Source organism: Apodemus sylvaticus, chromosome 14 (genome assembly GCF_947179515.1).
Source record: "Apodemus sylvaticus chromosome 14, mApoSyl1.1, whole genome shotgun sequence".
Classification (NCBI taxonomy): domain Eukaryota; kingdom Metazoa; phylum Chordata; class Mammalia; order Rodentia; family Muridae; genus Apodemus; species Apodemus sylvaticus.
The window spans coordinates 12,092,409-12,104,655 of NC_067485.1; the positions used below are offsets into that span (position 1 = coordinate 12,092,409).

Consider the following 12,247-nt stretch of genomic DNA (forward strand, 5'->3'; position numbering starts at 1 on the left):
CCCTAAAGTCCACATACCCGGTCACTAGCGCCTTGTGCTTAAAGCAGCCGCTACCCCCCTCCGCTTGTACCAAAGCAAATCACACACCTTTATTATCCTCAAAATGTAACAAACAGGGTAAGAAATCCCTCCCTCCCCCCGCCCCTCCCTGCAGTCCAAGGGAAGCATTTTAAAAAGCCTCGCAGTCAGGCTAGGAGTTCGCCCGTGGGGCTCGGGACGCCGGGCGCCCCTCTATACGGCTGTAGTCCTCCCGAACAAGGGGATGGAGACGGGCAGGCGCCAAGCTCCGTGCTCCAGGGGCTCTCGGCTGCTGAGCTCAGAGTCGGTCCAGCTGGGGAAGACCCGGCGGCTGCGGTCCGCCTGCAGACAGAGGGCGGGGCAGGGGGCGGCGGGCCGCGGGGCGCTGGGAAGATGCAGCGCCGAGGTATAGCCCCGGTCCAGGAAGAGAGGCTTGTAGCTCGGAGGCGGCTGCTCCTGCTTCTCCGCGCTGTCGCGGCGGCTCAGAAAGGGCGTGACGATCTTGCGGTAGAGGCCGCGAGTGTCCGTGAGCACCTCGCTGTAGGGCGGCGGCGGCTCGGCCATCAGCACCGCCTCCTCGTAGCACGGCGGCTTAGACATGTCCGATTCCGCTGCGGGACGGGAAGCGGGCTGGTGAGGATGAAGCCGCCGGCCCCAGGCAGAAGACTCGCCCAGCCACCACCCCCCCAGCCCGCTTCTCCCGGTGCTAAGTGGGCGCCTCCGGCACCGGCAGGGAGCGCTCGCCTGCCGAAGCGCGGCCTTACCTTGGCGCGGATAGCTCCAGGGCCGGGGCGGCACGGAGAGGTGCGGCGGCGGAGGGTGCGGCAGTGCGTGATGGTGTGGGTGCGGGTGCGCGTGCGGCTGCGCCGGCCCGTGGTGCAGCAGCGGGTGCACGTGCACGTGCGAGTGCGCGTGCACGGGCGCCTCCAGACGGCTGCGGTGTGGTGGCGGCGGCGGCGCCAGGCCGGGAGGACTTCCAGCCAGGCTGCCCTCAAGCTCGAGGGGCTCCAGCTCCAGGGCACGCAGGTTCTGCTCCCTCAGTCGCTCCTCCTGGCGCCGTTTGAGGCGGCGGCGCAGGAAGCTGCAGAAGCAGCAGAGCAGGACGATGAGACCCCAGATGAGCCAGAAGCCGGCGAAGCACGTGAGGAACGTGTAGGTGCCCTGGGACATCACCATGGCTGCGGCACAAGCGGCAGGTCCTCGGCAGCTTTACTGGACGCTGGGCTCCTCGGCGTGGCCCCGGGGCCGCGCCACGCTCCCAGGTGCCGCCAGTGTCACTCGGGGACCTGCGGCCGGGGGCTGCCTGCGGCGGGGCTCAATAGGCGCGCATGCCGGCGGGAGGCAACTGTGGTTCCCGCTCCTTTCCATGGCGCCGGCCGGCGCAGGCCTGCTTCACCCGGGGCCGCGAGCGACCTGCGGGGCAGACACAGGGCTCAGCGAGGCTCGCCGGGATCCTTGGTGACTCCCGGCCTGCATCCGCGTCCCGCGCAGGGCCGGGGATGCCTCCTCGGTGGGAACCCCCGCACTCCCCGGGGGCCGGGTGACGTCACCCAGGGATGACGTCACGCCCCGAGGTTTCCCCGATAGGGTTTCCCCGAATCCGGACGCAGCGACCGCCGACGCGACCCAAGACGGGCCAGCAGAGGGCGCGCAGAGTCCGCCCGCGACCCCAGGGTCCAGCTTCGAGGTGGTTTCGGAAGCGGTGACTACCAGGACACTGGAGCAGTCTCGGCGCGGTGTTTTGGGGCCGAGGAAAAGGGTAGTGCACCTCCTGGCGGCCCACCAGCTGTCCGCTCGGAGCCCAGTTTCTGCCCTGCACTGCTTCCAACTATTAGCCACGCCTTTAAGAGACTGGCGAGCTGCTGCCACTGCATGCCACAGGCCCGGCCTTTGTTTGCTCCCAACACTGTGCTGGGTGCAGGCCAGGCCCGCTTTCCTTCCTCCGGGCGCCTCTGCCAGCCGGATTCTAGCCCCAACTCGACTTCCCGCACCACCTACTCATGCGCAAACCCCACTTGGCTGCACCTCTCTTACTTCCAACCCAACCCCCTTCCTTCCACTAATTCCTTTCCCTCTTTGTAGTGGGGTGGAAAGTTAGATTTGTCTTTAGGCCCCAGGTAGTCCTGCAGTCATGACAAACCCTGGCCTCTAGGTTCCTCTCCCATCACAGCAGGGGGCTGAGGATGTCTCTGCTTGGGGGGAGAAAGTCTGGAGCCCTGATTGCTTAGTTAAGACCAAGCAACAGACAGGTCACCATCCCCACGGAGCAGAAATGGGCCTTTCTTGAATATCTTCTACCAGCAACTTACACAACCCTTTGGGTAACGTATTATTTCTAACTCACAGCTGGGAACTGGAAGGGCTGTTAACTGCATAGACCACAGTGCTAATTTGAACCCAGGCCTAGCCACCAAGCCCTGGCCCACTGAGCTTGTGGGGAGGACGGTTTTCCAGGAGCTTCAAGGAATCGCCTGCCCTTGGAGCACCCACACACGCACTCAACTTCAGTGCCCGCAATCAGCTTAAGACTCGGGCTGAAAAGGTTCCAGGCCTTGGCCACCCCATCTCCCCAGATGGCTCCTGTCTGACTCTCTGGCTGCCTTCAGCCATGTGTCACTTGGTGCCCGTGCCAGTCCTATCCTCTTGGGCCTGCGTTCCAGAGCAGACAAGGGCAAGAACAATAGCTCTGCCCGCCCCCTTGACAACCCCACCACGAGGCTGCCATGGTGATGCAGCCCAGATAAAAACACGATGCTGCCAGTCACTGGGAGTTAATTAAATCTGTTGTTCTCTTTCCTTGAGCCCTCGGGAACAGGAATGTTCTGAGGAGTCAGGCACGAGCTAGAGGATTCAAGCAAAAAAAAAAAAAAAAAAAGGGCAGAAACAGTCTGGGGTTAAAGAAGGTATTTCTGTGGCTGGAGGTAACGATGCTTGCTTTGGGGTGGGGGGGCGGACGTATGGGTCTGCAACGATGAAGATGGCTTGAGCCTAGAAGACTGGTTATCACAGACAACAAGATGTCAGTCCCTTCTACGAGCATATAAGTAAAGTGAAACTTTGGATAATCTGTCAGGGTCATCAGAAACTGTTCCTGGAAGGTAGATTTCTGTAGTTTTTAAGACGGGGTGTCACTATGTACTCCCAGCTAACATAAACTCGAGCAATCCCCACTGCAGGATGAATGGCATGGCCCACTACCACATCTGGCTACACGCAGAACCTTAAGAGCACTCCCATCACCCTGTCACTTCTGAGCGGACCATCCTTTGATAGATGAAGTGACAAGATCAGAAGCAAGAGCCTATTGTCATGCCACACAGCTAAAAGGGGGTGTGTCTTTTAAGGTTTAGTCTGTATCTGAATAAGTCACTGTCCACCACCCATGTGGCGAGCTGCAAATGAACCGCCAGTGTTTGTCAGCAACGGGCACCTGAGACCTTGAGAACGCCTGGTAGTTAGGTTAACTAGTCCTGGCGACTAGTCGCCAGGACTAGTTAACCTGTGGAGGCCCTGGCTACCTGCTGTGGTGTAGCTCAGGGAGTGGGGAAGAAGTTCAAATGGGGAGCGAGGCAGCTCCAGGCTCCACACGGAACAGAGTACAGAAGCCGTACCCTAAGGGCACCTAGCCTAGAGTGGGCGTTAGGCCGGACTCCAGAGAATGAACCCCAAATCTGTGTGCAACTGTCTGTCACTGGGGCAAGGAGTAAGAGCCATCATTCACCACACTGAACAACAGAGGGTCAGAGAACTCTCTTCCCTGGGAACACACGGCTGACCTGGCCTCTGACTACAGCCAGGCTCTACTGCCCAACTGATGCTAAATACTCTCCTGCAGGGGGCTCCAGAGGGCCAGAGTCTAGCCTACAGCCTCTCATGGATATTCTCTAGTACAACAAGAGCTGCTGCTCGGTCCATAAACATCAAGAGGGCCATACAGACCTTTTGAGATGCTCTATGGAACAGGCCAAACTTTTCAAAGCCCCTGCCTCAGGCTCGCCCCTGCCTCAGTGCATACTTTGGCCCTAGTTGGGGGAATCAGCAGAGGCAGACCTGGGGGGATTTTGGTCTCAGCCACTCATTGTCTCTACAATGTTGATAGCAAACACCTGCCACTTGCACTCCTCCCTTGCTAGGGACCACGCCATCCCCAGGGACCCCTTCTTCCATCTGCCAAGTTACTCATTCACTGTGTTCCCTCTTCCTTTTTTCTTTATATTCTTGCAGATTATTAAACATCCTGATTTGTGTAGCATTCGGGGCATAGGGCTTTGCTGGGGTTTCTTGGCCCACCCTGGGATCACACCAAGGGATGAAAGCAAGACTCCAGGTGTTCCCTAACCACTGTGCTCCCTCTGTTTCCTCAGGAATCCCTATGATAAGGATAGTGCTAAGGATCTACAAGGGTCACTGAGTTGTCTGCTTCTGGACTGGGGCTAGCTGGTGGGTTTTGGAATGGAACCTCTGAAACCTGTACAAGTGTCTGAAATACATGAAGGGGAAGCTTGTCCGCACCAAGTGATTCAAGTCACCCACCCTGTCTTGAACTCCATCACAGTCCTCTTGAGTTCACAGGCAAAAGCCACCATACCTGGCTTCAGAGTTCAACTTTCCAACAATTTCCCAGCATCGGCTATGCCAGAGAAACTCCATGACCTAGATCATGGTCTCCAGAATGAGTTCCTGCCAGGGCCTCATGGCCTCCTCAACCATTCCTTTGGTCATGTTTTACCCTGAGCTACCTCATGGCCTACCCTCATGGCCCCGGTCTGGATGCAGGTAGTAAAGCCCAGTGATCTTGGAATGCACTGGAGAATTAACAAAGGCCTGATCAACAGGCACACAGCAGCTAAAGCCACTTGTGGAAGTGACTAGAGGTGTCTAGACACCTGTCTGGTGTTTTGGCTGTAGGAAAGGGGAGCACTTAGGAAGCAGGATCAGTCTATACTTCATCTTGGGAAATGTAGTGGCTATTTCTGGTTGTCAACTTGATTATATCTGGAATGAACTACAATCCAGAATTGGAAGGCTCACCTGTGATCCTAATCTAGAGTTTCTGACCTGGATCTCGGCATGGAGATCTTGAGGCACAGGGACTATGAATTCTGGAAGATTAAGACAGAGATCTCTGAGTTCAAGGTCATCTGGGACAAAACAAGTCCCAGACCCAGGTGTGGTGGCGCACACCTTTAGTCTGGGCCACACCTTCTACTATAGACCTACATAAGGACATTGGAAGAAGGAAGATTTGCTTTCTTTTTCACCTGTGTGCCTTATGGGACTGAGCAACTGCTAGACCTTGGACTTCCATCCATAGCTGCTGCTGACCATTGTTGGGGAGTTGGACTACAGACTGTAAGTCACCTACAAATCCCCTTACTATACAGAGGCTAACTATAAGTTCTGTGACTCTAGAGAACCCTAATACAGGGGAATAAAGCCATGGCCCAGCTCTTAGGCCTCTAGGGGTAGGTTTTGTTTGTTTTTTAAAGACACAGTCTCATTATGTAGCTCTGGCTGTCCTGGCAGTAATGTAGACCAGGTTGGCCTGGAACTCAAAGAGGTATACCTACCTGCCTCTGCCTCCCAAGTCCTGGCATTAAAGGTGTGCACCATTACGACTGGTGGTTGGGTTGGGTTATAACCAAACCAAAAACCCAGTCATCTATGAACACAAGGAAAAATGATATTGAGGAGACAGAGTGGTTGAACGTAGAGTGTGTACAGGGCCAGGGTGGAGGAGAGATACCACTCTCGCCTGTCCTTACAGGTATCATTAGCCTCTAGGGTTGTGGTAGAGAGTAGTCAGCAACACTCAAGAGGTTGAGTCATGGACTCGCTTGGTTAGAAAGCCCTGAAGACTGCACAGTCCCATCAAGGCAGGCAGGACACACCAGGGGACACAGGGGACGTGTCTGCATCTCTCTCTCACACCAACATAGATGTACTGAAGCCAGAGAGAGCCGAACCTGTCCCCAGAGTCAGCCTTGCATGGATATACTATTACTTCACTCCCCAACAATCTCAGGAGGACCTGTGACCTGACCCCAGCCCAAGGAAACTGCCACAGGACACCAGAGATTGGAATCCCAGTCAATTTGTGGACACAGAGGTTTTCTTTAGCCCCTCATTTCTCAGCTCTGGCCCTGGCGGAGGTAGTGGAGGAATGGGCCCAGTGCAGGCTCAAGCCTGTATTAAAACCTCCTTTCTGTGGTTCCCTGTGCCTCCATCCCTTACTCAGCATGGACATGATTTGTCTTTGCAAGGGAGGAGGCCACATGGTAGGGGAAGATAATCTTCATGTCTCAGCAGCAGCATGTTTTAACAAGTCAAGCACTGAGAGGAACTGATTTCTGCCCTAATTAACCCCATGATCCCATCCTAGTCACACACCTAAGATGGCTTCTTTACTTGTAGAGCAGGGATGCTAACACCTGACTGAGGGGCTGGAGAGATGGCTCAGTAGTTAAGAGCACTTGTTCTTGAAGAGGAGCACTCACATAGTGTAGTTCATAACAATCTGAAACTCGAGTTCTAGGGATCCGATGCTCTCTTCTGCCCTCCACAGGCACCAAGCACACACATGCTACACAGTCAGTTATAGGCAAAACACTCAAACACAATGTGAGTAAGCCTAGAACAAACAAACAAAAAACCCAGACCTGCCCAATAATGCCCAAGTCAGTCTTAGGGCGGGGGAGAGGAACACAACTGAAAACACTGTGGGTCCAATGTACATGCCGATGTGTGGCCAGCTAAAGGCCAGCTCCTTGCATTGTGGTGGTGTTCCAGTAGAATCCCCCCACTTTACTGTGGACTGCATGCAGGGTCAAGAGTTAAGACCTTCAATTTTAACACACTCCGTAGCCAATGAGTAACAACTGTTGAAAAATGAAAAACATTCATTTTTTTCCCCAACATTTGCACAAAGGTCAGTTTTAAGCATGATCTCAAAAACTGGATGATCTAGACACACGAAGCCCACATAGTGCATGGTGACATTAACTGACGAGCAGGCACCTGGCTATGTATGTCCCTCATCCCATTGCCCCTGGGACCCATGGAGGGTCCCAGTCTCTGAGCTGGTCTGGCCAACCACAGGGCTCCAGCACTGTCTGAATCTGGATTTGCCAGACTCTCTCATCTTTAGAACTACAAGGCATAAAAGGCCACTGAGCCCTATACATCAGAGACGAGGGGCTGGGGGTTCTCCCAGGGGGCTAAGGCAGCCAGCCTGAAGCTTGGAGTCAGCTAGAGAGAAAATGGAGGAAGGAGACAAGAAGGCAGCCTATCAATAGCACACCCTGTGCTGCGTGAGGAAGCCAGCTGATTCAGCGAGGAGAGAAGGTGCACCAAGGCCTGAAATGGGAACTTCCTTACTGGAGGAACATGAAGGCAGGCTAAGAATGCTCCTCTGGCTAGGTCTGTCTACAGCCTTTCCTGCCTGGATCACAGGGCTAAGAGGGGCTATGTCAGCAGAGGCACCTGCACTGGAAACCCACGATAGTGCTTACTGGTATTTGACCTTGGGCAAGTCCCCTTAACTTCCTGAGCCCCAAGAGTCTCCATCTCTAAGACAGGGATAACAAACTTACCTTGCACCACTGTTCTAAGGATAGGAGACCGTGGATGGAGAACACTCAGATAGCACACACAACAAGCACAGCATGAAAGGAACCTGTGACTAACTCCCCAGGTCTCCCTGCCTGACTTCCCAGGTAGCATCTATTTAAGGGCATCTTATGCCAAGGCCTCAAATGCCCCAGATCCTGGGCACAGATCCTTCACTGGATAGAAAGAGAATCCTAGGGATGGTTGGTTGTGGTTTCAGGAATGCTGTATCTGAAGCCTGTGGTCAGGTCTGACATCTGCTGAGTCAGGTCCTGCTGGCAGGGGGCATCTCTCTCTCCAGCACACTATCCCCGGTGAGGGGAGGTTGGGAGGGGAGCCAGAGGTCATTTCCTCTGACTCAGCAGCGATCGAGGAGCTCCCTTGGGCAGGGCACCTCCATGTGGCACTGACCTCTTTGCAGGCCAACCTCCATGCCACCCCACACAGTCAAGGCATTGTGCACAGACAAGAAAGGGGCACTGTGGTCCAGACAATAAGCTGGGTCGCTCCTATCTGGCCTGGGATTCAGCTCTCCTGGGTCAGCAGTGTCCTTCGCTGTTACCCCTCCCTGGAGAAGGGTGGCTGGGACATTAAGCAGAGGCCCATCGCAGGCCCAGGATTTGGCACATGCCCGGGCCATGAGAAGGGACGCTGCTAGTTTCTATCCTCTTCTCTAGTTTAAAAATAAATAAATAAACCACCTCCGAAGAATACGATTTTCTGTTAGGCCACGTTTCAAGGGAACGGGAGACTACCCTAGTGGTGAAACTAGCAATGGTAGTTACCAGGCAGAGACCCCAGACCCAACCTCCAGTCCTTTCTCCCGCGGCAGGCCCAGGGTCTGGGCCGCCTCCACGTTTGCAGCCACCCTGGGAGTCCTGTTGCGACGACTGCAGCCACGTGGGAGCCGGCTCGTGCCCACGGAGCCGCTCTCCCTCACCCCCCACCCTCGATGTGCTGAGGCAGGCACACCCAGACCGGCCAGAAGAACGATGCTCTCTCCACAGTGCACCCCCTTCCCCCCCTCCCGCGCCCCCGGCCGTGGTGGGGGAGGGGGCGTCGCCACCCCGCAGTCGCGTTGCCGGGGAGCGCAACCCCGTTGCTGTGGCAACGGTTTCCAAGCGAACTGGTGGCGGCTCGCGCCCGGCTCGGGCTCCCTAGCTCACTTTCCCCTCCTTCCTTCCCTCCGGTGTGGGCTGGGGGAGGGGCTGCCCGCTGTCCGGGTCGGGGTCCGGGTGGCGATACCAGGCTAGGGTTCTGAGCCACCCGCAGGGAGGGTCATCAACCCGAAGACCATCTTCCGCCCGCGCTCTGTTCCCGCCCGGCCCGCAGCCGTCGCGGTACTCACGGGCCCAGGCATCCTCCTCGAACTCGTCTTCCTGCCTCGGGGCAAGCAGCCCAGCGAACAGAACCCCAAGCTTGGAGCAGGCAGCGGTTCCGGGGAGCAGACAGTGGCAACGAAAGCCGCTCCGAGCGCTGGGCTGGAGGCGCGGGGCGCGCGCACGGGCGCGTGCTGAGCCTGGCGTGCGCGCGCGCGCAGCCAACAGAGGCACCCCCCACCCCCTGCCACACGCCGCCGAGGCTGCTGCGAGGGAAGGGGTGGGTAGGACTCCGGACCCACCTGCCGCACCCAGACGCGGCAGAGGATATGGGCTCGCAATTCCAAGGGCACCCCAATACAGAAAAGGTACACTCCGTACAGCTCCCAGGCAACAGGCTACCCAAAGGGCTGGGGGTGAAGGACATACCGGCAGCTTGGCGGCCATAGACGCCGGCTGCTAGCGAGCGGAGCAGCTGAGGTAACAAACCCAGAGACTCACACAGCTCAACCTGGGAATATTCAGACACAGGTAATGGGGGCAGGGACTAGATGAAGTCGGCACCCCAGTGTGGCTTCCTCCCAACTCAAGACCCCAACCACTCTGTTCCAGGTCTACATTCCTACAACATACCTACTGAGAAGCATCACAGACACCTGAATGCTAGACTGTTCAGGTTTCCTGGGCATGCTCATCCCAAGGGACTGGATCCTGCCTAGAGCCAGCTCCATCTTCATTGACACTGCTGTGCTTGCCTTTCTACTTCAACTTGTCTATGGCATTAAGGGTGAACTCCCCAAAGCACTTTCCCTCGTGTCAACTGGGACAGTTGAGGCTCAGAGAGACAGGAACCGTTTTTTTCTTTTTGGTTTTTCGAGACAGGGCTTCTCTGTGTAGCCCTGGAACTCACTCTATAGGCCAGGCTGCGCTCTGCCTCCCAAGTACTGGGATTAATGGCGCGCGCCACCACTGTCTGGCGAGAGCCAGGATCTTAAACTGGAAGTCAAGGGGAAAGAGCACATAAAGCCAGTGATTCCAGGACTGAACTGGCTTCTGTCAGTTGGTCCCAGGCGTTCCCAAGGCTGGCGTTAGGCACACTGCCCCCAAATGGTGGCATGGATGGCCCCCAACAGCTCCACCCGTCCCGAGAGAAACTCTAGTAAAAAGAAGTGAGCAAGTGAACACAAACGCACTGGGGGGCCATTTAGGACTAACTCATGCCTTGGGGGCGGGGAGGGATATATAGTCCAGACAGCAGCCTAGTGGTTAGTCCCTTCCTTGAGCGGGTCTCAGGGGGGTAATCATTGCTCCCTCCCAAGCCATGGGTGCCATCAAAGGTAAGCCTCTAACCAATTCTGTCCCGCAATACTCTGGACTGGCTTCTAACTTGGCCAGGGTTCCAGGGACTCAAGGGTTAAGCAGGACAGCCAGCTGGGGTGCCTTACATCTCCCTGGCAGCCATATCTCCTGGGAGACTTTAGCAGCTAACAGGAGCCTTGACCCTTTGAGTTGACTTGTTTTTCCCTTATCGTACTGGGGGCCAAAGGCAGGCCTCTCACATGCTAGAAAAGCACCTGTCCCACTCAGCTATGCCCACGTGCCGTATGTGCATGTGTGTGTGTAAGCCCACCACCACCTAACCCACATGGATGGGAATAGTAGAGAATGGTTTGCCCAGGTTAGACTAGGGTGCTCTGTGTAAGGTGGTTCAGGCCCTTAAAACCCTCAGGGACCTCCCAGCCTCCAGTAGAGCTCATGTAGAGCTTCCAAAACTGGCTGCATGTGAACAACCTCAAAGATTAACTGGATCTTTCAACCAGTCCTTTCCCAACCGAAGTTCAGCTGTCCATTCAGCTCTGCCTGGGCACAGATGGCCACTTTTGGGGCCAAGGGACCACTGCTTAGTGTTGTACCTTCAGTCTCAGCCCTGTCCGCCCACAATGCTGAATACACCAGGTGCTACTGTTCCCACCCACCTCCCTGCCCACCAGATGAGCTCCAGGCTGGCAGGGACCTCATCTCCATCTGGGTCCCTGGCTCTCACCACAGGGCTGGGTAGGGAGCAGAGCTTGACAGTCTTGTGGGGAAACGTCAGGAAGGCTTTAAGGTAAACTTTACCAATCTTAAGACAGTGAGTTCCCTGGATGCTCCTCGCTGAAAAGAGGTTACAGGGTGCAGATGCACTCATGCATCCCCTTGACTGCACTCCCCTGCCCACCTGGTCTTCATCTGTTTTTTTTCTACCCAATGAAAAAACAGACAGGGAGCACCTTATTTTTTTCACACGGATAGAAGCATTAGCAAGCATTCTATGTGCTAGGAGGCCCGACTGCAGACACCCATTGGCAACTACTAAGATGGGTCTGCTCAAGCCTTGTGTTGGAGCATGCACGCGGTCCTAGCGCCGCACGGGAAGGGCAAGAGAATCGGGTCCGAGGCCAATCTGGCCTACCTACATAGTGGGTTGCAGGCCAGCCCAGGAAGCACGGGCCAACCGACTCTCACAGCTGATATGCAAGGGATCTGTATCCTCAGACAAGAAAGGGCTTCTGTAGAGTCAGGTTCAGAAGTAGCTAGGTCAGGACACGTACCCAGGACTGGCGTGTTTACAGTACTTGGTGCCCAGCTCACAGGCAAGGCCGTTTCGGGGACTCTTGGTAAGTTTGGGATCTTGGGAGGAGTGTGTGGAGCCTAGTAAAACCGAGGCTAAATAGCTCTTGGCCTCTAAAATTTGCAGATAGCCTTCCCGTCCCTGCCCCCCGAAAATGCTCTTGCCAATTCCTGTCTTCCAGGTGACTGCTTCAGGACCTGGCCATTGTAACTTCAGGAGCTGACTCAGTGGCTGGCCTTCCTACCCCATCACACCCATCTTTCTCAATCTGCTCTACTCTTTGCCCTCCGGCAGTGTTTTAAGAGATGAGAATCCTAGATCTTGTGCCCGTGCACCAGATCAGAATGGGCACACGCATGGTCAGGGCATCACTAACTCAGGGCGAGTGTTTCTAACAGCCCCCACTTGCCTCTCCAGGCCACTCCTACTTTACAAGGCCTCTTTGACCTCAGAGAGCTTAAAGACCACCAAGATACATCTGCCTCTGTAGCAATCATACACACACCCAAGCCGGTATCTAAGGCTGTGCCCCACCTAGTAGTGGAAAAAACGCAGAGTCAGAGTCACCACACCAAGGGTCAGTTGCCTGCAAAATCCTGAGGACTCCTGGGCTTTTGAAGGGCAGCCCCTGGTCCATTCCAGATCCACCTCCAATGCTTCCCAGCTGGGCCAAGAAGTCAGGAAGAATCAT

General features: G+C 55.8%; 1 protein-coding gene across 1 annotated transcript; it reads right to left on the bottom strand.

The window, feature by feature from the left end:
• Positions 1–71: 71 nt before the first annotated feature.
• Positions 72–12,193, bottom strand: Prr7 (proline rich 7, synaptic). Its single transcript, XM_052157684.1, has 3 exons — positions 8,975–12,193; positions 783–1,431; positions 72–629 (listed from the first exon to the last, which is right to left on the bottom strand). Exons 2-3 carry the CDS (start codon positions 1,192–1,194, stop codon positions 232–234), a joined length of 810 nt encoding a protein of 269 aa, XP_052013644.1. The 5' UTR covers positions 1,195–1,431; positions 8,975–12,193; the 3' UTR covers positions 72–231.
• Positions 12,194–12,247: the final 54 nt, after the last annotated feature.

Coding starts and splice junctions, on each gene's coding strand:
- Prr7 (XM_052157684.1), bottom strand. CDS start 1,194: ATGGTGATGTCCCAGGGCACCTACACGTTCCTCACGTGCTTCGCCGGC. Junction 630..782: donor CTGGAGCTATCCGCGCCAAG/GTAAGGCCGCGC, acceptor CCCGTCCCGCAG/CGGAATCGGACATGTCTAAG.